The following is a 25852-nucleotide window of genomic DNA, read 5'->3' on the forward strand; positions in this document are numbered from 1 at the left end:
CTAGAAATCATTACACAATTACTCAAATATATTTGAGATATTTAAACAAGGCGAGACATGCTAGTGTGTGACTTGGCTTGTGGTAATGTTTGATTACACTTCAGTGCCATCACAAAAAGACTGAACACTTCATTAAAAGTTAAAGTATTTGAGTAGAACAACAGCTTCCAGGGTAAATATATGGTCAGAATTCCACATTATCTGGAAGGATTGGCATCTTTAATAGGTCATGCTTTCTTAATTGCCCACATTTAAAATTTCTTTGTAAAGAGACTTACCAAATTCAGTGCCTAAAGCTGGACTGGCCTCAATTTACTGGCATTTATTCATCAAATTTAATCTGATCTATATACAGAAGCATTTTGTTATAGAAGATTCCTCATGAATATGAGGTGCCATCAGCCATGGAATTTTAAAACAAGGTTCAAAACAAACCAACACAGAATATGGTAAGAATAAAGGTTGTTGGGACATATGGTTCTTCAATAGCACTTAGCTCCCTGACCTCTTTCCTTCTGTCACTCACGTCACATGCCCTGCAAATAGAAACTTCGAATTGAGGAGGATGCCCCAGTGCCTTTCCAAAAGATGCTGGACTTGCCCAAGAACTTGCTCTGCAGCCCTGTGTCACAAGGAATAGCTCTTCCTCCCTCTGTTCCTCACCATTGCTACAAATTGCCTTTTTATTAAAATTAAGAAAGGTACTTACCTTAAAATTTATTAAGAGCCCTGTGTGAAATGGTTTCAGAACTCCTTGGAGTCATTTTGGACAATTCAGCTCTTTGGAGAAGGAGTTTCAATGTAAACCTCTGGTATCTGGGCTGGAAGGTGAGGGCAGTTGAGGAAAGTCACACTGCAGATGGAAGGCATCCTCCCTCAGGGCTTCTAGTCTCAGTTGCTGATATAGAAGTATCCGTGCCCCTCATGTTCTTCCTCTCCCTTCCCCAGTGTTACTTCAGTGACACGTACAGAGGACTTTGCGAGAAGGATGGGGTTCTTTTGAGCACCAGCAACCCCCCCTTCAAAATATTGTCTTGCTGCTTGAGCAGCAAAGGAATATGGTGGGTTCCATTCCAGCCTTCATCCATTTGTGACCATGGGCAAGTTAATTAACTTATCTAAGCTTAGGTTTCTTTTATTTAGCAAGAATGATAGACTGGCTTTCCAGTTTTGTTATGAGAGTTATTTCTCTTACTTGTGCCTAGTATAGAACTTGACATATGCTAGACACTCACAAACTTAGAATTTCTATTACCATTTGCATGTCTTGGCCTTCAACAACTTAGAATTTCTATTACCATTTTGTATGATTTGGAGCAGCAGATCATATGTGATGTGGTGGTCTTGGGCCTCTGCAGTGATTTGTGGTTCTGATTCAAGCCTGATGAATAATCAGGAGATGACAAAAGAGCCCGGGAGATATGTGACGTTCTTTTTATTTCATTAAAATCTCTGCATTACCTGACTTCACCTTTTACATGGAGTCAGCAGGAAATGCGGATAGGGCTTGAAACCTCAACAAAGCAAAGGCTTCCAGGGACAAATTGTTTTGAGAGATTCCTTCCCAAAGTCTTTGACATTATCCATAGATTTCACCCATCCATGGCCATGATTATAATGAGCCTCTTCCAAACCCAAGACTTTGTTGTTCTGGGGGTAAAGGGGAGACATCTCCAGCTGTTACGTCTTTGGCCTGCTTTTCACATGAGGTCATGGGTGCATACGTTGGACCATATGGTGTCTGCATTTGTGCTGTGTTTTTGTTGGAATCTCTCGGTATCATCTGCAACTGTTTTCTCCATAAATATTTTAAATGATTATGTCTCTGTAAACATGCTTACTTTAATCTCTTAGCTGATCTATCACTGAAAATGTCCCGTTTGGGTGTCCCTCATATGTGTAGTAGTCATTAATGATTGTTGTCTGTATGTTAGGGTTTTCATAATTCTGATACTTGGAGGACCTTTCAAGACTTATCTTCTAGTTTATGACTATTTTCTAGAAGAGTGGCTTGCAAAAAAGAATTTTTTTTGTTTTTCCTGTGATTCTTAAGCACCTCTGAGATGATTTCTAGACTCTATCCATAAATTTCAATCCCTGATACCACATTGGGATAGTAGTAACTGGTGAAATGCCTGATCAATATTAAATATTTTCACCAAATGCAGTGAAGTGTCCTGAAGTCTTGGTTAAAAACGATGTAGCAATACAGACCTGACACCCTCAAGCCATCACAAATCTGTTCTTTTTAGTGGAAGTTGAACCACTTTCTAAACCAGTTGATTGATTGTTCTTGAACAATGAAGAAAGGTCCATATGTAAGAAAGGTTTGCCTTTTTTTTTTTTCTTTACGTGGTACTTCTTGACTTCTACCGAAATATCTGGGAGGTCCTATTTTATAATAATAGCATAGCAGAATTACCCAAAACCATTTGCAAGTGTACATTCAATAGTCATTCATAGCAAAAATAGTCCATTTTTCAAGCTGCATATTCATTCAGGTAGGTTCTATCTATAGGAACGAAACATCGGTTGTTCACTGCATGATTCATCACTGTAGACTGAGACCTTCAATACTTAAAGGCAAAAAATACTCTTTGGGCAATTCCAAATTTGGCTGTTTACGTGTGTTAACTTTTCCATACATCGGTACCTGCTTCCCTTCATTTTGTGCTACTTTCACACCACTTTGGAGTTTGCCAGAGACAGTTTCTTGAAGGTTTCCAAAGTGCTCTGTCTTGCCCGGCACTATATTAGTTAATATCCGTCTGAGAATTCTGAGCAGGCATAAGCATTTTTCTCAAAACCATAGTTAAAGAAAACCACATCTCTAATCCTGTTTGGAACAGCAATTGATGCATTCAGGGCTGCACAGTATGGCAAAACGATCCCTGTTTAATAGCCCGACTGCATATTTTGTTTCCTGTTAGGAATAGCTTAACTTGCCTTCTTGAACAAACACAGCAGGGTCCAAGATCTGTTGTTCTAGGCCTGCTGTGATATTCTGTGCTGCTTAACTTGTATGAGGACTCAGGAGTGCATAAATTAGCTTCTTAAATGGAGGTCGATTTTTGGGTTTTCTTTCAGGATGGAACTGGTTTATTAATATCCCCCTCTGCGTGTCAATGGGATCCTGAATCCATTTGCATTTTCTTTGTGTCCTTGTTTATATTCTATTTAGGAGGGATAAATGGAAGCATTCATTTCTGCCAAGTTTTTCTTCCCCTTTTACTTTTTTCCCTTCTTTCTCTCATTTGTCTCATTCTTTAGGTACAAACTTGTGCAAGTAGAATCTGGCCTGTTCTTATCTCTGTGTAATCAGATTTCAGCAATCGGGGGCATCATTTATCATTCTTTGCCTCATTTAACTTCTGTACTTTGAAATGTTGAATTAACTGTCATTGAAAATAGAAAATTGAAAGTTTGCAAGGCTGCTGTTTTCATAGAACTGTAGGTCTAGTGATTTTAGTGTTTCATTATAGTTATATAACCGGCAAAATCCATGAAAATGAAGTGCAAAACTGAGAGGTGGTAACAGTTTATGGTTGGTTCTGGTTTATGACTCATTTGCTTTTACCTTTACTTGCTTTGTGTGTAAATTATTATATCTTGTTTTGATAACCCTATTTTCCCCCCTTATCATTTACTGTTTTAGAGGAACATGTACAGGCATCTTTTATATGTATTCCCAAGCTGGGGCTGGCAAGATTGACAACGCTGAGTCTGAAAGATGTAGCATGGTGGGCTACCACTCACATTGGTAGATCCATTCTGTGACTAAGGAAAGGGAAGCAGAAACCACAGTAAGTCTTGCCACTTCCCGTATCCAGTGTGATGGAACTCTGTGGAGATCAGAGTCACAGCATATTGCTGAACCAGAAGGGTGATCACAGAACCCAGTAGTTTGTTCCCCACTGTAGTTCTGTGTGGGTTTATCTGTGGCAGTCCAGACCAGCTGAGGAAGGAGATGTACTCTGCCAGTTTCATACCCATGGGAGTCTTGGCCAACCACTCTCCCGTGGTCCTCTCCAACTCTGTGTTTGCGACTATAAATACAGGAATCCAAGATGCTCAGATTCAAAGTGCATGGCTTCCCAATGGTTGGGATGGCCAGCAGAGCAGCATACAAGAGCTCCTCCGATTGAAGTCCCATGTGGGCCAATGGGGGACCATGGGGTCCCCCGTTCAGAAGCAGGAGGCTTATTTGCATTTCTTTTTTTAAAAAGCTAATTGGCTCATTTTAAACAACCTCATAATGTGTTTAGTTATGTATCTGGAAAAAATATTCAGGTTTCATCCCATGTTCATGTATATTAGAACTTTCATGGGAAAGTTATAGTTTATAATAAGGATAAAAGCAAGGTAAGAACCAGAATTCAGTATGAAAAAATAGTTTTTTTAGTTTTTAACTTTTACACTGTTAGGCATAAAAATTGGTTAGAAACAAAAAACCTCCAAGAATACATTGCTAGTACATATAAAGAACTTTCACACTTGCAGGCTTGGACCCAGTAATCCTCTTCTGTAGAAAGAATCTAACCTAAATTGGTCAGTGACTTGCAATTTTATCTATATTGAGGAAAAGAAGAGCCAAAATACCCAGCAATAGGAAAGTGGTGACAAAGTTACCGAGGTTCCAAAGGATAGGTAGCCATTATAAAATTGTGCTCAAAATGAAATTTAATAATGTAAGAAACAAATTAATTTTAAAATCAGAATATAACATTTTATGTACATTATGCTGTGTGTGTGTGTGTGTGTGTGTGTGTGTGTGTGTGTGTGTGTGTAAACATACAGATGTACAAAACATCCTTGGAAGGGTGCCTGGGTGGTTCAGTCAGTTAAGTGTCTGACTTCAGCTCAAGTCATGATCTCATGGTTTGTGAGTTGGAGTCCCGTGTCAGGCTCTGTGCTGACAGCTCAGAACCTGGAGCCTGCTTCAGATTCTGTGTCTCCCTCTCTCTCTGCCCCTCCCCTGCTCTCGCTCTCTCTCTCTCTCTCTCTCTCTGTCAAAAATAAATAAACTTTAACAAAATAAAAAAAAACATAATTGGAAAGAAATGCATAGGCATGTCTAATAGGGGATATTCTCTCTTGGGAGAAGAACAAGTATTTATTTTGCTTTATTCTTATACATTTCTGAACTTTTCAAACTCTGTGCGGTGAGCATGTATTTTTATAAGTAATTAGCTATATTTATAATAACAGTGAACTAAATGCATTACTCATAAATACATTAAATGGACGAATAAGGCTTAGCCTAATAATTGTTTGGTAAACCTAACTCACTCCAGAAACATATAAAAAACTGGGAAATCCAAACTCGGTTTTTAAAACACACATACAATTACATTGATTCTTGGTACAAACAGCTCTAAACAGAAGATGGACAGTTTATCAATGATGTGTTGTCTTACATGGGACAATCTAAAAAGTGCCTTTGTTTATCAAAAAACCTTCATTTTCTAACAGAAAGAAGTCATTTTTGATCTTTAGTCAAAGGCCCGGTCCATATCAGATACTTAGAGCAACACTGATCTGAGTCTGGGCAATCCAAGGAAATGCAGGTGCATGGTTGAACCCTGGGGGTTACCTACCCTCTACAAACCTCATTTGGAGGTGTTGCCTGTCCTACTCATGCTTCAGTCAGGGCTGATTCAAAGGAAAGACTCCCTTGGCTTTCAAAAGTGAAAAATGGAGCAGGTAAGGGTGACTTCTGCTCCGGTTGCTATTTGGAGAGTGCTATTACTGCACAGTGCAGGCCTTAGTGGTGTGTGTGCATGACAGAATGGGGCCATTGCACGCTTATGGCAGAGGGAAGAGAGCCCAATTGTCCAAAGACCAGCTTCAGTGTCAGCTGAAGATGGAGGGGAGGCCCAGCCCTGTCAGTTCTGCCTGGGAACCTTGGGACCAGGACACAATCATCCTGAGCCTTGGTTTTCTCCTTGTCATGATGGGGTGAAAACATCCCCTTTGCAGGACTCTCCTGAGAAGCACATGAACGGTGCTTGCCAGGGGTATCCACACTGACTACCCAACCAGAGGGCGGGCTGGCCATGGCAGAAGCAATACTACCCATTATGCTAGTAGTATACGTTGTTTAAGAGAGACAAATTTGATACAAATAAAGCAGAAATGGCTTTGAAACCCCGATGTAATCTGGTGTTCTAAAAACGAGCAAAAAAGTAGATATTTTTGTAAAGCCAAGAACCAAGAGTTGATTCAAAAATCCCTACTATCTCTATGTTTTCTAGCCCCAGACTTCATGTTTAGTGTCTTAGGAATTCAATTTCTTCTTTAAAAAAATTCTCATGTATTTAAGGTATGTGAATGTTTTCTACTATTTATTTAAATCAAGCACAACTATAAAATAGGGCTGTCTTGAGATGTGGAAAAATACAAACTCTACTGATAGCATTACTAAGATGAAACAGCCTTTTCTTTCGAAAATTGAAGAAACATCTGAGTAAAAACAATGTAATTTAAAAAATTGTTTTCATTAGAGTTCTCACCTCCTCAAGTATAGACACTCTTTTTCCTTCTACATAGAAAGGAAGGCAGATGATTGAGAAGAGCTATTTAAAAAAGCCAATGAAGTGGGCTATGGTGGCATTAATGTCACCATAACTGACATTATGCTTCCTCTTCAAGAGAGGATATCACAGGACACCTGATGTTCTGATTTCCTTGCTTCTAGATGCCATCCCACAGGGCATAGTTATTGACCCAAAGGTGATAATGAGCTCAAAGAATTGCTGTTTTGAGGTCTCCTCTGTATTTATTGGTAGATATAGGACAACTGTATCTATCACTTGACACACTAGATGTGTTTCTTGAAAGCAGCATATGAATGTACACTTTATAGGTCAAGGCCCTGGAAGAGAGAGTATCATTTAGGGGGCAGCTTCATGGAATACCTGAATGAAGGAAAGAATCAGCAGCCCAGAGAGTATGGACTAGATCAGAAAATCATTTATTTTCTGGTTGTGTTACTCTGTTTCCATTAGTTCTATAGGAAAGAGGAAGTGAGAGAGAAGGCCCAGTAAAGAACACCATTCCAACACAGGGTTAATGAAAGTCAATACAATTCAATTATTCATCTGGAAACCAAATCTATATCAAAATGTAAATCTAAGCCAAGTCTATATGAAATCAATGCCAAGTCACTGATGCTAACTTTCCTTGGTGGGTCCTCACAGGTAAGGATTTCCTGTGTGGCAGGTGTGGTACAAAAATGCCATGTATCACTCAAGAGAAAAGACACACACACACATACACACTATACACTCATAGGCATAGCCTTCACTTTCTTTACTTTTTAGGGGCATAATGTTTGGATACCAACCATTACAATTTTTGCCTGCGGAATTTATCTACCTGTATTGTTTCTGCCCATAAAAATTGATTTTAATTTTAATTTTGATTTTAATGAAACAACTGTCTTTTCAGTTTGTCTTTCTAAACTGAGTCACTTAGTTGGTCTGGTCATAGTTCAACTGCCTGATCCCTTTTCCACATTATTGGCCGGTCAGACCCCAGATTAGTGGATGTATATTCATTACAAACCCAAATGTAGCCCGGTTCCCTGAGAACTGCAGGGATGGCTCTGTGCGAGCTTTCAGACAACTCATGCCAAAGGAGTCGACTGAAATGCCCTCTGGGGTAAACTGGAGCAGTTGTGCAATCCTGCACAGCAACACGACTAGCAAGTTCACAAACAGAAAGTTAGATGTTTATCCCTTCAAATTAACTGGAAGGATTTTGGAAAACCCAACCTAGTTTCATAAAGTAGAAAAATGTCAGGCAAAGGACTAATGCCATGGTATGGATTTTCTTTTTCCAGAAATGACTCACAGAATTGAACCACTTGCTGAATCATGAACCCTTGTGCTTGGATTGGCCCCATCCATGTTTGCCCAGGCCTGGGACACAGTAGATCATTTGGAGGCTGGGTGCTTCTGAAGCATCTGTCTCCTTCTTCCCCAGCCGCTTCCTCCTGACAGTTTCCTTCCCAGTATGCTTCCTTCCTAACCTCCTTCAATGTTTACAATTACAATAACTGCCACCCCCAACAGCGTTCTGAGGCATTTTGTTTAGCTATGAAAGTCGTGATGTTCTGTCATGGGACAAAGGAGTAATATTTTTCTATTGTGTTTATGCAATTGAAGTGGAGAGATGGATGGAGTTCTAATTTAGTAGAGCAGTGGCTGAATTCTGAAGAAGCTAATGAACTTCTCTCCCCTAGCCAAGAATGGCCCTTAGGAGAGCATTTGTTGGATGTGCCAGGCACTGTACTGGGTGCTTTAAATCTATAATTGCACTTATTCCTCCCAAGAACTATGGAGGGTATTCCTGCTTTAGTGATGACTAGTGTGGTTGCCTCTTTTATTGCACTCCAGTCTCCTTAAGGCAAAACACAACCTTTGTCTTTGTCCTTTACAGAAAGGAAGTTGAGGGCACAGTGATTGGGACAGGGCCTCTAGCATCACCTGGGCCAAAGCCTGAATCCCCATCCTGTTGCTCTCTGTGAACTGGTGCAAGGTACTTTGTGCCTTTATTTCTTCAACTACAAAATGGGCATGGACACTTTGCAAGGTCTATGTCAGGGTTAAATTTAAGGCTATGTAAATATAAAAACATTTAAAGCAATGTTTGGTAATAGCAATCTGTGCTTGGCTATAGATATGGATGGATGGATGGATGGTTGGATGGAAGGATGTATAAATAAAAATGACTCCATAAGTTTAGGTAACCTGCTCTGGGATTTAATTCCAGGTGCATCTGTAGCTCATTACTCCTCTCTGTCCTGCTTTCCAAGGAAGTCATAGTGTTCAACTAAGCTGTTACCAAAAAAAAAAAAAAAAAAAAAAAAAAAAAAAGAAAGAAGAAAAAGAAAACAAAAAAATATTTTCTTTTATCTGTGTGGCATTGGCTGGACATCACGAACATTCCGTCCCTACCAGTAGCAGCAGCAGCATGTAAGCAGCAGCTTCTCAGAACCTTCTCATAGTCTGTCACCACACTAGCACAGGCACAGTGCACAAGGATACTGAGTGAAGGAGCCATGAGCGAGCAGTGGCCACAGAATATAAAAGGACTGTCTTGTCCACATTCTGGTACCAATTCTCTGTGACTTCTTTTCCCCCTTGGACCTCACTTATAAAATAAATAAAAGGGCAGGGTTGAAATAAATTCATTCTGGGATCATGTACGGAGCGCTTCTTATATACCATATCTGTGCTGAATGCTGTGGATAAAAAGAGGAATCATTCCCAACTTCTGCCCTTGGAGTTTACAAGCTCTACCGAATTTTCAGTTTTTCTTTTAGCTACAGTGTTCAGTAACTGCTGTATTAACAGTTTGCACAAATTTGGTCCTAGATGGTATCTTAGGTTGTAGAATAAATATGATTATCTTTGTAGTGAAGTTTGAGAACATCTGGTTCCCATTTCCACTTCGTTAGGGAAGGTTTTATGGAGGAAGCGACGTTTCAGGGGGTCTTTAAACAAGAGGAAGGTTTTATCCCAGGGGCCCAAAGCTCCAAGAGTTGACTGTATTTTCAGGCATCTATTTGGGAGGTGTCTAAACCACGTTTGTGAAAATATAAATGCTCAGCTATGGGGGGGGGCAGGGTCAGATATGTGTCAAAGCTTATCATGAATATTAGCCAAAACCCAGTGCCCTATGGTAATATTTATTGTCATTATTCTGGAGCATTCTTGAAATAATCGTGTTGTACCCTAATAAACAAACAAAGCGGTTTCATAAAATAGCTTTCAGATACGTTGATGTGTAATATTCTCTTGCCCATGGGTTTACTTATATATGTGTCCCTGGCCAAAGACCACATCTTCCCTCTGTTTAGATGTTTACTCATAAAACATATTCCTTGCTTAGTGACATATCTCAGAAATGTTGGGAAAAGAAGAAACAACATAAAAATTTTCCCAAATAATAACAACTTTATTAGAAGACCATTATTTTGAGATTATCATACAGATGTTCCATCATTATCCAGCACTATCTCTCACAAAGTTGTCTTCAGGTTGTTAAAACAAGAAAGAGAGGACAAACAAATTCAACAATTGAGTTCATACAAGATGCAAAGTTTAAAGAGGGAAATCTGTTGACTTTTGTATTGAGACAACTTAAAGTGCAATAAATCTCATAAGAACTCAGGGTCTCCAAATCTCAGATGCAAGGAATAATGATTCAGTAAGAAGCAGAAATGTCTTGGCTAAAAGGAAAATGTCATTGGTGGAGCATTCTTGAGGACTGAGTGACTGCACTTTACCAAGACAATCGAATGCAAAGCAAGGGGAAATGTGACTTGGAAGATTGACTTATTTCTTTTTATTTTCCACTGCTACTTTTTTAATGCCTTATGTTATTTAGGATTCAGGCATCTTACAAAAATGTTGAAAGTTGCCAGTGCAAAATGAGAATATAAACAATGATTGGTGTTCTTAAAATTGTCTAGATTTTAAAAAGGAAGCAGTTCATATGCATAGTATCATAAAAGGCAGACAGTTCATATCGCTTACATTGAAAGAACCATTCCTTCAATTAAAAACAGTAATGCCTGCTTTTTGTAAACCTTTTACTATAAAGAACATCTAAAATACTTATAATCAAGCATAATATGTTTAACCCAGAATATAAAAACTTTATTCTCATAGGATTTTCATGTCAGAGTGTTACCATGGTTTGTTTAATGGAGTATTTTGATCTTTATAAAAAAGATTTGTTTGAATAGGATTATTACTATTGTTATTATTATTATTTTAAGGCACTAATATTCATTGCAAACATGCTGTTGAGTGATTTTATTTATAAAATGCTTTATGTATAAGAAAATTCATGGGAATGTTCCTTTTATTAAAATTTTCAACCATACAAAGAAGATATTTACAGAAAAAAAGATCAAAGATACATAGGTACAGCAAGGTGATTTAGAAATCTTGGCTTTATCACAGAAACAAGCTATTCTTTCTCTCCTCATTTCAAAATGGCATTTTAGATTATTGAGCAATTGTAGTTTTAAATGTGTATACATGTGTAAAGCCTCTCATTTAAAACTGGTCACTATTGAAACAGCCAGTAAAAAAACTATCACTAACAGCTGTGGAAATCTAAATAAGAGTAACATTCACGGAGTCAGATGATGTTAACATCAGCCAAACAGGTAATGCTGATACCGTGCACCCTTTTCAGGCATAAGATGCACCAATAGGGTTTAGTGTTCATGTTTCAGTGGGTTTCACTCGTTCTTCCTCTGTAAAGTGTCTGCATCTCCAGCAGGAGGTGTGTATCCAGGACAGTAGTTAAGACCCATCATTGAGTGTGGCTCATACTAGATTTTTTCCCCCAATCTCAGTTCAATATTAGAGATAAGGGATGCTGGGATGAGGGAAGGAGTGGGAGAATTGGGGGAGGGGCCATAGGCAGGCATTGAAAGGGTAGGTATAGAGGACTTTTTGGTCTTGGAATAAAAAGGAAGGCCCAAGGATTTGTTTCTGTGGAGGGTCTCTACATGGCCACATATTCTGCTCACACATCCTTTTCCAGATCTGTGTTTCCCCGATTTCCTCCCTGCTGCTCTCACTAATTTGTACAAAGTGTTTTTCTGGTGGTTTTCTACTATCTACCCTCCCCTTGCTATGGAGTGTAAAAACTGAGGACATAGCTGCCGTCTGTTCCCATCTTGTTCCCATTGCCCCCCATCATGTGCTACTGAAAGAGTGGCCCTTGGGGATTCCTAGGTCATTGGTAAACTTAAGCTCATGGAGAGAGGAGAGAGAAGACCTCCCCCTTCCTTCACTCCCTTGGCACATTATCAGATCCTATACACCTTAAAGAATCAATAGTTTGTCTTTTAAAATGTTTCATCTTCTATTTAAAGATGTACAAAGCTTTGTTTTTCCACCTTGGTACTATTTTTTTCCCTGTCAAGGTGGAGGTTATTAACAGAACCATGAGTTGAGACAGGCTATCTTTGCTTCCACTGGGTGGGGAACTAAGTGACATTGCCTGCCTTTTAAATACATTTTTATTGAAAGACTACACTCTGGAAATGGCTCATCTCCCAGGACGTTGTGCCTGTAATTCACCCTGACTGCCACTAGATGGTGGCAGTGTCCCTTCATGGAGTGCAAGTTGGTGTTCATCCCAGGTGTTGGAAGGAAGACACAGCAGAAATGCAGCTGTGTACTCACAAATTATGTACACATATATAAAATGTCTATTATTAGGGTATACGTTTATATCAGGTACTCCATTAACATAGTCAATATGTTGATTGGCTTTAATGAAAAAGAAAAACACAAACATCAGAAAGGCAAAGTATAGAAGAAATATAATCTTTGAGAAGAGTTGGTGAGTTGGCCTTTGTTCTTGGCTTAGAGCCATTCTTTTCCTGAGCTGAGCTCGCCATTTCTGCACCAACTTCTGTTTGAGCCCAAGCCTCCAGGGCTGAGCAGCTATGTCAGGAGGCTGTGCTTGAAAACCACCTGGCAGCCCATTTGAGGACTGCCCTTCACTTGTTCAAATGCCTTGTAGGGCCCAATGTCCAGGTCTCCTCCTTCCTCTAGGGCTTGGCACTCACCCTCAGGGATCTCTAGCTGCAGGGGACTCAGAGTCCTGCCACTGATCCTGGCAAGCTTCCTGTGAGTGGAGACATGAAGAAGACAGCATAACAGGTGTCTTTCAAATGGATGCCCAGACATTCCTGGAGCCACAACTTGTCCCAATGGAAAGGGCCCTGCCAGGGCCCGGCAGTGCCTGCAACCTGCCTCCCTTCCTGTCCTCTTTTTCAGTGGGTTCTTGCAACTCTGTCAAAGCAGACTCTGGTTCTGCAACTTCTCACGCAGGCTCTTTTCTCAAAGCAGGCAAACGTCTATTTGTTATGAAAGTTTTACACAAAATCCCAATGACAATAGTTTTTATACCATCATAAAGAGTCATCATTTCCCCAGATGGCTACCCATTACTGCCTATTGCCATTCAGTTTTGGGTACTTTAGGGATACCTACATTTCCTCCCTTGTGGAAAGGACACACAGCCACTCATCGTATTGGGACTATCTTTCCTTTGGCCCTTTCGGCCTCTGCAGTGTCTCCCTGTGTGGGTTGTACAAGGTGCTTGGGACCACTTCACTGAGTATCTGTAGCTACCTAGGTTTTTCTCTAGTCAATATTGGCACTTGTGCAAGTCAGGATTCTTCTGTTATTAGAGTTACAAATCCAATCCATACTCACTTGGGCAAAAACAAAACATTGCCCCAGGGACCCCAGTAATGGAAAATAGCATGAATGGGGTTGAGCTTAGGGATGAAGGCATCCAGGGACTGGTTCCCTCTCTCCTTGTCCCTCTTCCTTGCTCCCTCTCTGCCTCTCTTTCTCCCCCATCACACACACACACACACACACACACACCTCTCCTCCTGTCTCTAGGTTGACTTTATTTCTTTATTTTCTCAGTCCCTTCTCTATGGGGAAAGGACATGGTTGTCAGTCTTACATTCTTATAACAATCCACGAAGGGAAGTAGAGAGTTTCTCCTATTAGCTCCATGTTGGAGGAAAAAAAAAAAAAACCAGGTGGCCTGGGCGGGGTGTGTGTGTGTGTGTGTGTGTGTGTGTGTGTGTGTAGTATCGTGGTTGGCTCAGCCTCGGTTCCATGCCCAGTGACATGTAGGATGGGAGACATTAGTTGCCAAGAGAACCTTGTTGATGAAAGGGATGTAGAGGACTTCTCTAAAGAAAGGGAGTAGTATTTGAGGGGAAAAAAAAGAAAAAAAAAGTACTGGGCAGTTTTGAAAAATGTCTCCCCCTTCATTTTTCCACTGATACATATTCTTACAAAGCAACTGGATGAAACTGCTATGTAGCAGAGATTTGTGCCTGGTTTTGTTAAACTGAATTTCAGGAAGCATTCTGAATCTGTCACATAAACGCTGACAGACATCAGTAAATGCTGGACATTTTTACTTCAGTCCAGGCTAGTCCTGAAGAAGATAACTTCTCTGCTCACGCAATGAGACCCAGTGTGGCCACCTCAGCCAGCTCTTCTCCCACTGTCCCATTGCTTTTCTGTCTCTTCTGGAGGACTTAGGGTCCCTGGAGAGTAAGACCTCTATCTCATGCCTAGGTATCTTCCAGCACATGGCATGGAACTTGGCCCATAAGCCAATGCTCAAGGAATGTTTATCAAGGGAATCAATGAGTAGACCAGCAGCAACAGCAATAGACCAGAACTCTGGTGGTTATTCTATCTGGGGCCACACCCAAGACTTGTCTGCACTGCCAGCTAGTGCCACTGGTGGGAAACTAATCAAGCATTAGTCATAGAAGACTGGCATCACTACATGTACCTCACACATGAATCCAAATGCATATTCATACGAGCCCACATGTATGATTAACTTGGGAAGCTGACAGGAAGCAGTCAATCTGTTGAGCAAGTTTGTGTTTTATAAACCAGATGTTCGGTATTATTATTCATCATTTCCTTTGATACCAGAACGGTCCCCATTATGTAGCATAGGAAATGAAGGATATGGAATAATATACACTTATTATACAACAGAGCACCAAAACCAAGCATTTCAGAGGCCCGTTCAAAGCCTGGGCAAATGTAATTGAATGGGAGTTCATTTTAGGATTCCCACTTGGACTTGAGTTAATGGGATTTTTCCCAGATGGACCATGGTGACCTCTCTCTCCCGTTCCTACCCTTTGGAAAATGAATGTTGACTCTACATCTGCATTTTTCTTGGAAGCCATGTGTATGAATCATAAGCAGCTCTTGCCTCAGCAGCCACTACAGGTTAGGGGGCCACAGAAAAGCAAGGACCCCCTAGTGTGTGGGGACAGAGGGTGTCTGGCTGTGGCTGGCTGCATAACTCCTGCTTGGTGGTCTGGACAAAAAGCGTTTGCCAATGGCTGCTATTTCCTATGGCAGGACTATAGAATACCTTTCAATCATAAAGTGCTCACAGCACAAATTAACTTTCTTCTCCATGACAGTTTAAGATTCGCAGACCCCAGATCTGTGGAGACTGGAGAGATGGAGCTGGTGGGTGCAGAGGAACATCTTAGTGTCATGCATGTGATATTTTCAGGCCCCGCCAGCCTTTGTGGCCACACTGGTGAGCTATATACATCAAGTAGACTACAGTTTAGGGTTCTGGCCAAGCCAGTCCAAATCTGGGCCATAACTACACCGGGGAGAGAGTACATATGCTCACAGATAGTGGCTAGACTGAGATCGCTGCATTTCCTTTGTTTACCAGGGTTTGGTTAAAAAATGAATGGTTTTTCACATGCAACATTATGGGGATTTTTTTTAAGGTAATGACAGGCCGTAATTACTTTTAGAATTAGCCTCTGAGTGACGCTGATACTGTATTCTGACTTAATATTTTGAAGTTAGTTTCCCACGATCTTGTATTTGTGCCAGAACAATTACCAGTGATTTATAACTGATTTTTACTGGTTGCAGGAAAAAGCTTCATTTCTCATTATTGTCAATGGTGTGTTTTGATTTCATCCATGATACATGTTGGCATCATTTGAAATTTTGATTTGAATTGCAAAGTGGAAGTTGCCCAGGGTTATGGATCAGCTCAAATCAGTTTTCTGTATAGCATTAAGGATTAATCAAGGAGGAGGAATATGGGAGATCTCTGATTCTAAGAGAGATGTTTATAGTGTGTTGGTTCTGCCTTTGAAAATGGCCTTCCATACCCCCAGTGGTGGCCATAGATACTTTAAGTATTTTTAGCAAGATGTTGGAACCATGTTTTCACAAACTGTCATTACCATCTCATGGTCAATATTATTTAGTTAATAATATTATGATATAGTAGTAAGTTTGTTTTCTTATTCTCACACCCAAATTAGGCTGCCCCAAATAATAGATTACATGATTACCATGTGTATCAGTCAGGGGTTTCCAGAGAAATAGAACCATAGGAGATAGATAGATAGATAGATAGATAGATAGATAGATAGTTATTTTTTCTATATGTAGGATATATATCATCTGTATGGGGGGGGAGAGATTTATTGTAAGGAATTTCCTTGCACGATAGTGGGGGCTGGCATATCTGAAATCTGTAGGATGGTTGGCAGGCTGGAGATTCTGGCAGGAGGGGCTGGTGCAGTCTTGCATCAGAAGGTAGTAGGCAAGCAGAATTCTTCCTTACATGAGGGACTTGTTTTTTCTCCTAAGATCTTGACCTGATGGATGAGACATACCCACAGGATGAAGGGTAATCTGCTTTATCAGAGTTTGCTTAATCGCATCTAAAAAATGTATTCACGGCAACATTTAGACTGGTGTTTGACCAAAATAATGGGCACTGTGGACTAGCCAAGTTGACACATAAAATTAACCATCACGCCAGGAATTCCTAGTCCTTGAGCGAACATGAGATTCTTGCCTCATCTTGCAATGGAGGAATACAGGTCCCACCTTGGAGATGTAAACCCAGAACATGGCCCCATATGTCTCTGTTAGGAACTCTTCTCTACTCCTACAGGCTTCTCTTTGGCTATCATGAGTATTGATGGTAAAAAGGATTGCCCTATAATAATGCTCCTTGAATTTTCATGTGGATACCAATTATCAAAATAAGGATTCAGATTCAGAGGGTCTGGAGTGGGGCTCAGGATTATTCATTTCTAAGACACTAATTCTGCTGATATTCTGTGAACCACACTGCAAGTACTGAGACCCTATAGCTCAAGGAATCTATTGGAAGAACCAGACTGGTGGAAGATGGATTGAGTTTAATGACCTTTTCTCCAAAGGCCAGCCAGTCCATGGAGACCTCAGTCCATGGGAACCCCTAGATTTTAGAATCTTCTCCATAAAATGCCTCTTCCCAAGAAGATTGAGGGAATAATACCTGATTTTTCTATGGAACTAAGCTGTGGAGAAGTACACATCAGAAAGCACTGTAAACTGAAGATAGTGGATTCTTGTTCACAGATTGCTTCATTTGAGGCTAGAATGGACTGCGAAACCAGAAGGGATCTTTCTCCCACCAGACTTTTCCATCCTAATTTTGGTCCCTGTCAGAAGTGTCACATGCCTTGATCTCACTTTGGACTCTGCTACTTACTAGCCATGTGACCTTCAGACAGGGAAAAGAAACCAGCATCCTTCGAGCATGTCCTTATGCCAGGTACAATGCTGGGAAGTTTCACATTTTATCATCATGGCAACAATGCTGGGGAATAATTGGCATTATTTCATATGAGGACATGGAGGCTTAACAAATATAGTTAATAAAGGTTCAAAGCTGAGAATTAAAACCAGGGTTGTTTTGGACCAATGCCTACTGTGTTCCAGGACTCTGTTTCCCCATCTGTTATTAAGGCAGGGTAAGGGTTTCTGCCTGCCTCCCAACATGATGTGAAAAGCAGATGTGACGGTGGGTCTCAATCATTTGTATGCACTTCAGATGGTCACAGAAGTGTATTGTTTGCCATATTTCAAGGGTTGTTATTTCAGGAGAAATGTTAGCCTCTTAGCAGTGATTTGAGAGATCAGATGAGCAAGTTATTTTTGTGTTTTGGTTTTGTTTTGTTTTCTGTCTGGGACTGGTACACAGAGATGTGTAGAGCTACCAAAAGGCCTTGACTTGGCTACCTTGGGGGGAATAAATGATTCCAGATTCCATTGTTTCCAGCAGGGGCAACTCATAAAACCCTTATGCTCGTGTTTTCCGATCCTCAATTTTCAGATTAAGGAGAAGCATTCATATTGCACATATTGCACATAAACGTCTGCAGTATAAAAGAATAAAATCAATCTGTGGTGATAAAATGAAATGAATCACTATGATCCAAACAAGGCTTTATTTGAACCCAAATGGCTGAATACGGTAATAGATATCTGGACTGATCGATGGCAACTGACTTTGTTTCTGCAGCCATGGACTGCGATCCTTATCTCTGAGTCAGAGTAGAGAGATGTTACATTCTCTTCTAGGCTACTGGCTTGAGTGGGCACTGGTCCATTCCCAGTGGCCCCTGGTCAGGAAAGGATGAGACGGTCGAGGGCCATGGCCTCCAGCCATCTGTGGTTTCCAGATCATTCCCAGGTAACTGGCTTTTCTCTCCACCTAGCTTGCCGATGATCAGGGCCTCGTCCTGATGACCACGGTCGCCATGCCTGTGTTTAGTAAGCAGAACGAAACCGTGAGTACAGCAGCTGTGCTCCTGCTTGATGCTAAGAGGGTTGCTATCTCAGATACCCTCTGACTCAAGCCCTGGTGACCTTTCTTTATTTGTGTTAAGGATAGGGGATATATCATTTGTCCTCACTTTTAATCAAGAATAGATGAGAGGAATTCCAGCAGGTGTCATGTTACAGGATGCAACACTTTTCCCAAAGTTAAGTGAACAATGACCAGAGGAAGGAAAAACCCGGAGAGAATCGAATGACCCCTCCCCGATTTATAGTGACCAGCCTTGTGTTGGTTTCCTTGGGCTGTGGTAACAGAGGGCCACAAACGGGTGGCTTATAACAATAGAAATTTATTCTCATCATTCTGGATTCTAGAAGCCCCAAATCAAGGCGTCGCTAGGACAGCGTTTCCTTGGAAGGCTCTAAAGGAAGATCCTTCCAGCGCCTGGATATTCCTTTGTTTGTGGAAGCTCTGCCTACATCTCCATGTGACCTCCTCCTCTCGTGGGTCTCTCCGTCCTCTTATAAGGACACCAGTCACTGGATACAGGGCTCATCCTAAATCCAGGATGATTTCACCTCAGAGCAATGACACCCTATTTCTAGAAAGGGTCAAATTCTGAGGTTCCAGGTGGACTTGAACTAGGGGGAAAGAATAGACAGTAGCAATGTGTCTCTTCTTCCAGAAGGTCTTTCTGACCTGGACAGTTTCAATGCATCACACTGACTTTGGAAACGAGGACCCGTCCTGGGGGCCTGTTCCTTCACCTTGGTCCTTGGTGCCAATACACAGCTACAAATGTGAGGGTTATTATCTCTTTCCTCTGGGCACCAGATGGCGGTGTAAATTGAGAAAGCGGTTAACATGCTAAGTCTTTCCTGTAGAAAGCTCCCCTAAGATAAACTGGTTGATGGTCACAGTCCTTAGTTGCTGAAACTTTTGTGCTACTTCACATTAATTTTGAATTTTCAGGAGCGAGAAGAGATGGCTATTAGGGCATCCTGGTATAGGCGTGTATTGAGAAGTATGGTAATGAGTGTTTGGCCTGAGAAGCTACCATTCTTGTCTAGCAATATGGAGGCAGGGGGCGGGTAGAAGAGGGGCCTTGTAGAGATCTGGGTTAATCCTTGATTTCTAGAAGCTTACAGAAGGTACTAGACAGTGATCTCTGGTGTGTGGCTTCTCACTAGGTTCTATTCCTTCTACCAAAGTAACTTACTATTGTTGTTATTGCTTAATGTTTGCTTTCCAACAGAGATCAAAGGGCATTCTTCTGGGTGTGGTTGGCACAGATGTCCCAGTGAAAGAGCTTCTGAAGACCATCCCCAAATACAAGGTAATGCATCACCTAATTCATAGTCAAGGGCCAAGTGTCCAAGATAATTTCACAACCTGCCATAGTGGTAATGAAACATCAAATAAGAGGCCCCTCTACTCTCTTTCTGGTAGGTTTTTTTTTTTTTTTTTTTCTGGTAAGAACAGTAACAGCTCACGCAGATCTGTTTAGGCCTACACATGCTACCCAGGTTTGTGTGGGTCCATGAAGTCTATATGTTCATATGGGTCTACACGGGTCCTACATCTCTGATGGTCCTCTAAACCAGTTCTAACTCACCCTAATCTGAGACCCCTCTAAAATATGTTACTTCTTAGCAGGAACCCAATGGGGCACAAAGGAAAATGGCCTCTGACGCTTTTGCATACGCGTACCCTCTATCCTGGAAGGCGATGGTATACATGCTAATTAATGCTCTTAATGCTAAATTAAAATCCATGGCACTAAGAAAATTATAAGTTACTTTTTCTTGACTCTGGGGGTAACTAAGGGAGTGGAGTAGGTAATTTTGGAGCAAAGAGGACACAGCAAACCTTGGTGAGCCACTGCTTTGGGAGTGCAGACCAGCATAAGAGCACTGTAAGGCATGGGCAGTGGAGAAGGAGCTCAGATGGAAGGGACTCAGGATTGGGGTGGAAATGCCAGAACTCCACTCCACATGAGAGGCCAGCCCTGCATTGGGATGAGGGTGTGGGCCATGCTTGCCCCTTTGTCCAGCCCACACTGCACTTCCCAGCACTCTATTACAGGCACTATTTCTTCAGTTTACTTAGTGCTTCTACATTTGGGAACAGAGGGCCTCTCATGGGCCGTCACAGTGCCACCCTCAGCTAGACCTACCCCTGTCTCCATGACAGGCCTCCCAGCTCCATCCAGAGTGACCTCCCAGCCATCTGCAAACCAGAGTCTGCTGTGTCTGGGGCAGGCCAGCACGGCACAAGCACCCACCCAAAGCTGGTGGACGGCACTGCCACCTGGGCTGATTACAGAGGGCGGGCAGTCACCAAGAAGGTGACTAGTGGCAGTAGCCATCTCGGGGTCCCTGAGGATGACACCAACTGTTGCTTATGTTCCCTGGCTGCTCCAGGTATATTGCTGTGGTTAAATCAGCACGTTAGTGAAATCAGAGCAATAGACCTACCAGGGGCCTGGTTTCCAATACAGCCAGTCTCCACACCCCACTTCCTGTACAACAGTGTTTTCCTAATTCAGCCTTTGCTTGCCACTATCAAGTGGCATTGCCCTGTCCTTAAACCTCCTGCACGGGTACTGAGCAACACGGGTACTTTTTCATTAAGTGGACTTGCTGATTTTCTTAATGAGTTCCTCTGACCCCAGCCTGAACAGTCATGTGTGAAGTCGTAAGTTGAGATGTGATCATTATATTTTTCTGATACACAAGTGAGCCAGGGACTGACATGACCTTTGAAAAAGATGGCCCAGACAGTCCTTGAACCCCATATAGAAAATTCTCACTTGTTCTCTGGCGGCAGTTCTACAGAGAAGCAAATGTAAAGGTGCTGAGACGGAAGTCCCCTCAAGCCCCACAACAGCCATGCGTTTGGAACTGCCCAAGAGCTATCTCGGTGTGTGCACAGGCGTGGGAGTGCAGGAGGGGACAGGGACAGAGAACGGCCCCACTCCCAGTCCTGAGAGGCGTCCCTTGGACCGACACGGTTCCCCTAACTGCACGAGGATGGAAACCACACCCGTCCCCTCTTCCCCAGCACCAAGCAGACTGGATTGCCTGTCTCTACTTTGGCCCACTCGTAGATTGACAAGAGCTCCCTTTGCCCCAGTATGGAGGGAGGCAAGCTCCTTTAGGCCAGGAGTCTGAGATTGCTAACTGGCTAATAGTCCCCCTTCCTTACCACCTTCTTCTGACATGCTGAGCTTCTCACTAGGGTCCATTCCTAGCCTAGCCACACTTGTGAGGGGCCCAGAGATCTTCTTGGACCTCAGTAGGAGGAAGGCAGTGGTTAGTGCTCTGGAGGCAGATACACTGGGGTCCCAGCCCCATCCCTGAGGAGTTCTGGGTGGACATGTCTCTCAAATCCTTAGTTCTTCTGTCCAGTGATAACAATACAACCTGTTCATAGACTTGCGTGAAGCATTGACCATTATTGTTAACTAGGAACAATGGTAACACAGTGGTCAAGGTGATGGGAATGACTCCTGGCCTCCTGGCCCTGTTTCATGTGGGATGCTGCCAGCATAGTGCTGTTCATATCTTTCCCGTGCCAGGTTCAGGCAACTATGGGCTTCACATCCAATGGAATGCCAACAAAACGATGGTTTAACTGAATGATGAGCTGAGCATACTCTGGGATCCTCTGCCACTTTTAACAGTGGGGTTTTCCAAGAATTTTAAAAGACCTGAGGAAAAGTTTATGATACGAGGTCATATGCTGTAGGCAGTTGACAACAAGGACAGCCTTACCTTTTGACAGAGGGTCAGGGTAAGAGCAAGCCAATGGCTCAGCCAGTCACCAGGCATCGCAGTAAACTCTTGTCCCAGAAAATCAGCTGAGCAGATGACTGCAGCCAAAATGATCATGTCATCCCTCAGAGGGTTGGATGCAAAGTGAGATATGCATAAAATGGCTGTTTAAAACACCATTTGTGGTACCAGGCAGGGAGTCTCATGGTATAATATTAGCAGATAACATTTGCCAAGTACTCAGCACTGTCCAAAGTGCATTACCCACATTGTGACACCAAATGCCCCTCAGATGAGTGCAGTGCTGTTGTATCCATTCTTCTCATAAGGAAACTCGGGTTCATAGGGCTTCTGTTCACAGAGCTCGGGCCACCTGAGCAGGAAGTGGTGAATGTGATTTGAACCAGGTCTGTGTCACTCCTAGACCCGTGCGCTTCGGGCAGATCTAAGCCATTCATGTAATACTTCATGATTTGTTGTCTTGTTCATATACCATCTACACCATTATTTACATAACAGTCCATTTGTACATCAACTCAAAACTTTCCTCACTTAAGTAAATTGTAAAGGGAAATACCATTTGCGAAGAACAAAGTGTCATTGGCCAATATTAAAGAATTGTAAAAAAAAGAAAATAGGGGCGCCTGGGTGGCTCAATCGGTTGAGTGTCTGACTTTGGCTCAGGTCATGATCTCATGGTTCTTGGGCTCGAGCCCCACATTGGGCTCTGTGCTGACAGCTCAGAGCCTGGAACCTCCTTCGGATTCTGTGTCTCCTCTCTCTACCCCTCCTCTGCCTGTGCTCTGTCTCTCTCTGTCCCTCAAAAAATGAATAAATGTTACAAAAAAATTTTTAATTAAAAAATAGTATTAAATGATTGCTTGATAATATAGGGTTCTGAACTTGAGATCTGTTCTTTCTCTTTTAAGGTAGTATGAAAGGCAAGTGTTAAAGATATACTAAGTGGCAACTCTCTTTGATAAATTGGAATGATGGAAGAAATTTTGAAAGGGCTGGCTCTCACTAGTGATCCTGGCCTAGTAAGTTCCATACCAGCTCTACATGCCACATAAAATAAATAACCCACACTCTGGGTTTTGTTTTGTTTTTAAGAAAGCAAAGTCATGCATGGGAAGATGACAGGCAGCTGAGGAGTGAGGACCATGGGTATTGTTCAGCCTGGGACGATGGATGCCCCTGCCTCACTCCTGCCTTCTGGGTTCCTCTCAGCATGGACACCAGCACCATGGCCACCATGCATAAGCCCATGTCCCGTGCTCCCCCAGACTGGAGGGTCTGACTCTTTCCAGCACTTTCTGTCTTGTCCTTGGCACCTGCTCCATTCCTAGAAGAGGAAGCTTCTTTGAACAAGGAAGTCATGTCTGTTCCCATATGCTGATGCCATTTAGCTCATAAAATTAGAAAGTCACCTTCATAACAAGAGGAAATGAACTCTGAGCTAAAATCAGGTGTTCAGGCTCACAAAAGGGGGCCTCCTTAGCAAAAGAACACTCCTGCTTGGCTTTACTGAGATGACAAAGGCCCTTTGTCCTCCTGCCACCCTGGGCCACTGACGACCAGCTTCATCCACCACCAAAGTTTTTATGGTTGGAGTTAGGTTTCCAGAGGCATGATAGGACAGCTGGTTGATCGAAACCCACATAGTCAAGTGTTGAAAACTGTGTAGCTCCCCCAGAGACAGAAATCCACAGGAATGAGGGAGGGATTTGAGGCGCTGAAAGATAGTGGACCTTACTTTTATTGAAACCCCAAAACCCAGATGCCCAGAATTTATGGCTCAGTGTTTAAGGAAGGGCATCCCACCTTTACAGAATGTTTGCAAACATTTCTTACACCTCTTTTTTTTTATTTTTTAAGGTTTATGTATTTACTTTGAGACAGACAGAAAAAAGCACGAGTGAGAGAGGGGCAGAGAAAGGGACAGAGAGAGGATCCCAAGCAGGCTTCATGCTGCCAGTGCAGAGCCTGACACAGCGCTCAAACTCACAAAACCGCGAGATCGTGACCTGAGCCGAAGTCAGATGCTTAACTGACTAAGCCACCCAGGTGCCCCCTGACATCTCTTATTTCATATGAGAAGATGTAGAAACTCAAGTACAGGGCCACTGCTTGATAGATGCCCAACAATCAAGACAGTATGAACATAATAGGTAATAATGATGACCCCGTGCCTCAATTTCTCCTCACAGTTTCCTCTACCAGGCAATGTGCTGAGCTCTTTATAGCATCATCTCCCTTCTAATAGGTAGACCTTGCCATTACCCCCCTTTTATAGCTAAAGAAACTGAGGCACATAAAGCTTAAGTAGCTTGCCAAGTCTCACAGCTAGCAAGTCGTGATTTTAGCCACATTGCCCTAAAACCATTAGGAACAATAAAGGGCAGTAATAATAGCAGTAGTTGAAATGATAGTTAAAATACTAAAAATAATATAATAGTTGGAATAAAATAAGACAATAAAACATTCATTGAGCCTTTTACTGTGTGTTTGGTATGGTAAAAGGGCTTTATATGCACTATTCCCATTGAATCCTTACTGTCGTTCCCTGAAGTGGGTACCACTTGGCCCCATTGTTAGTTGAGGATACTTACAATAACTTTCTCAACATAACCCAGCTAATTAAAGATAAATGAAATGAAATAGAACAATAGATTAGAGGAAGATCAGCTACAGAACATTAACCACAGGGCCTGAAATACAGGTACTTCTATTTCACTCCTATTTCCCAGCCTGACCCCTGGGAACGGGAGACACAGGTACGACATGCCTTAACCTAGGTTGTCCCTTCTCTAGTTCCCACAAAGAGCCTTGGGAAAAGGAGGTACGTCAGCCAGGGACAGCCACAGCCGAACAGGCTTCTCTCATCCAAGAGAGGAGAGCTCCAGGGAGCAGAGTGTGGCTCACACCTTTTCCTCCTGATTAACACCTTGTAAAGATGAGTCAGCTCTTGGCTCTTGGGGTTTTCCCAGAAGATAGAAGTCTTTCTTTTCCCTTAGCTTCATAGATTTTCCCACAAGCAATCAGACTTCCTGTAATTTTTATTAAGAATTCCAGACACCCCAGCAATAACTTCCAGACACCACAGCCTCTGTTAACATAATGAGCCATTTTATAATTGGGTTCACTTCATTAGCCCAAAGTCTGTGCACTTGGAAGGGAAGCACCTCGCTCCCTGGGGTGCTGAACCACGAGGCTCCTGGCCTCCAGGAGAGCATGTTTCAGGACGAGGGCCCTTTGGCAGCCCCACGTACTGGAAGGCCTTGTGTCTGATTCGTTCCTACTACTCTCTGGGACTGCACATGAGAACGGACAGGAAGACTAGTTCTATTTCAGAGGAGACAAAAACTAGAGATTTCATCGGGATACTGATGCGTGGCCAGCAACAAAGCTTGGACATTGTCTTAACTATAAGCTTTTGGTTTTCTGAGAAGTTTATCCACAGAATGTGTTTTGAGGCTTACCTAGGATTTCTTTTCTTACATCTCCATTAGGTTATAGCCACATGCCACCCACCTGAGAAGGATTTTCACCAGATAGTTTCTGAATGTCAGGAAGACTTTCTCAGGTACAGCCTTGCAAAGGACTGAACTGCACCTGCCATGGCACATCAGCTTCCCCTTTTCGGCTCATTTTTATTATCTACTTTAGTTCAAACTTTAAAGATGAACTAGACGTTTCGGTAAAGCACTAAATGTCTTAAATACATGTGAACCTCAACTCGAGCACCTACCATGTGCCAGATGTTATGCTAGGGGCTGTAGAAGTCCAGGATGAGTGAGATGGTCCATCCCCACAAAGGGCCCATCATAATGGGGGTCGGGGGACTGCCTTTAGAACAAGGCAGAGGGGGGAAAGAA

The 25852-nt window shown here is 42.3% G+C and overlaps 1 protein-coding gene across 1 annotated transcript in view; it reads left to right on the forward strand.

The window, feature by feature from the left end:
* CACNA2D3 (calcium voltage-gated channel auxiliary subunit alpha2delta 3) overlaps window positions 1–25852 on the forward strand; it is an 863383-nt gene that overhangs the window by 624888 nt on the left and 212643 nt on the right. The window contains exons 15-16 of the mRNA XM_030307036.1: window positions 18137–18208; window positions 19454–19534. Of these exons, the coding sequence (XP_030162896.1) occupies window positions 18137–18208; window positions 19454–19534 (153 nt within the window). The remainder of the gene's footprint in view (window positions 1–18136; window positions 18209–19453; window positions 19535–25852) is intronic.

This window comes from Lynx canadensis, chromosome A2, assembly GCF_007474595.2.
Source record: "Lynx canadensis isolate LIC74 chromosome A2, mLynCan4.pri.v2, whole genome shotgun sequence".
NCBI classification, from domain to species: Eukaryota; Metazoa; Chordata; class Mammalia; order Carnivora; family Felidae; genus Lynx; species Lynx canadensis.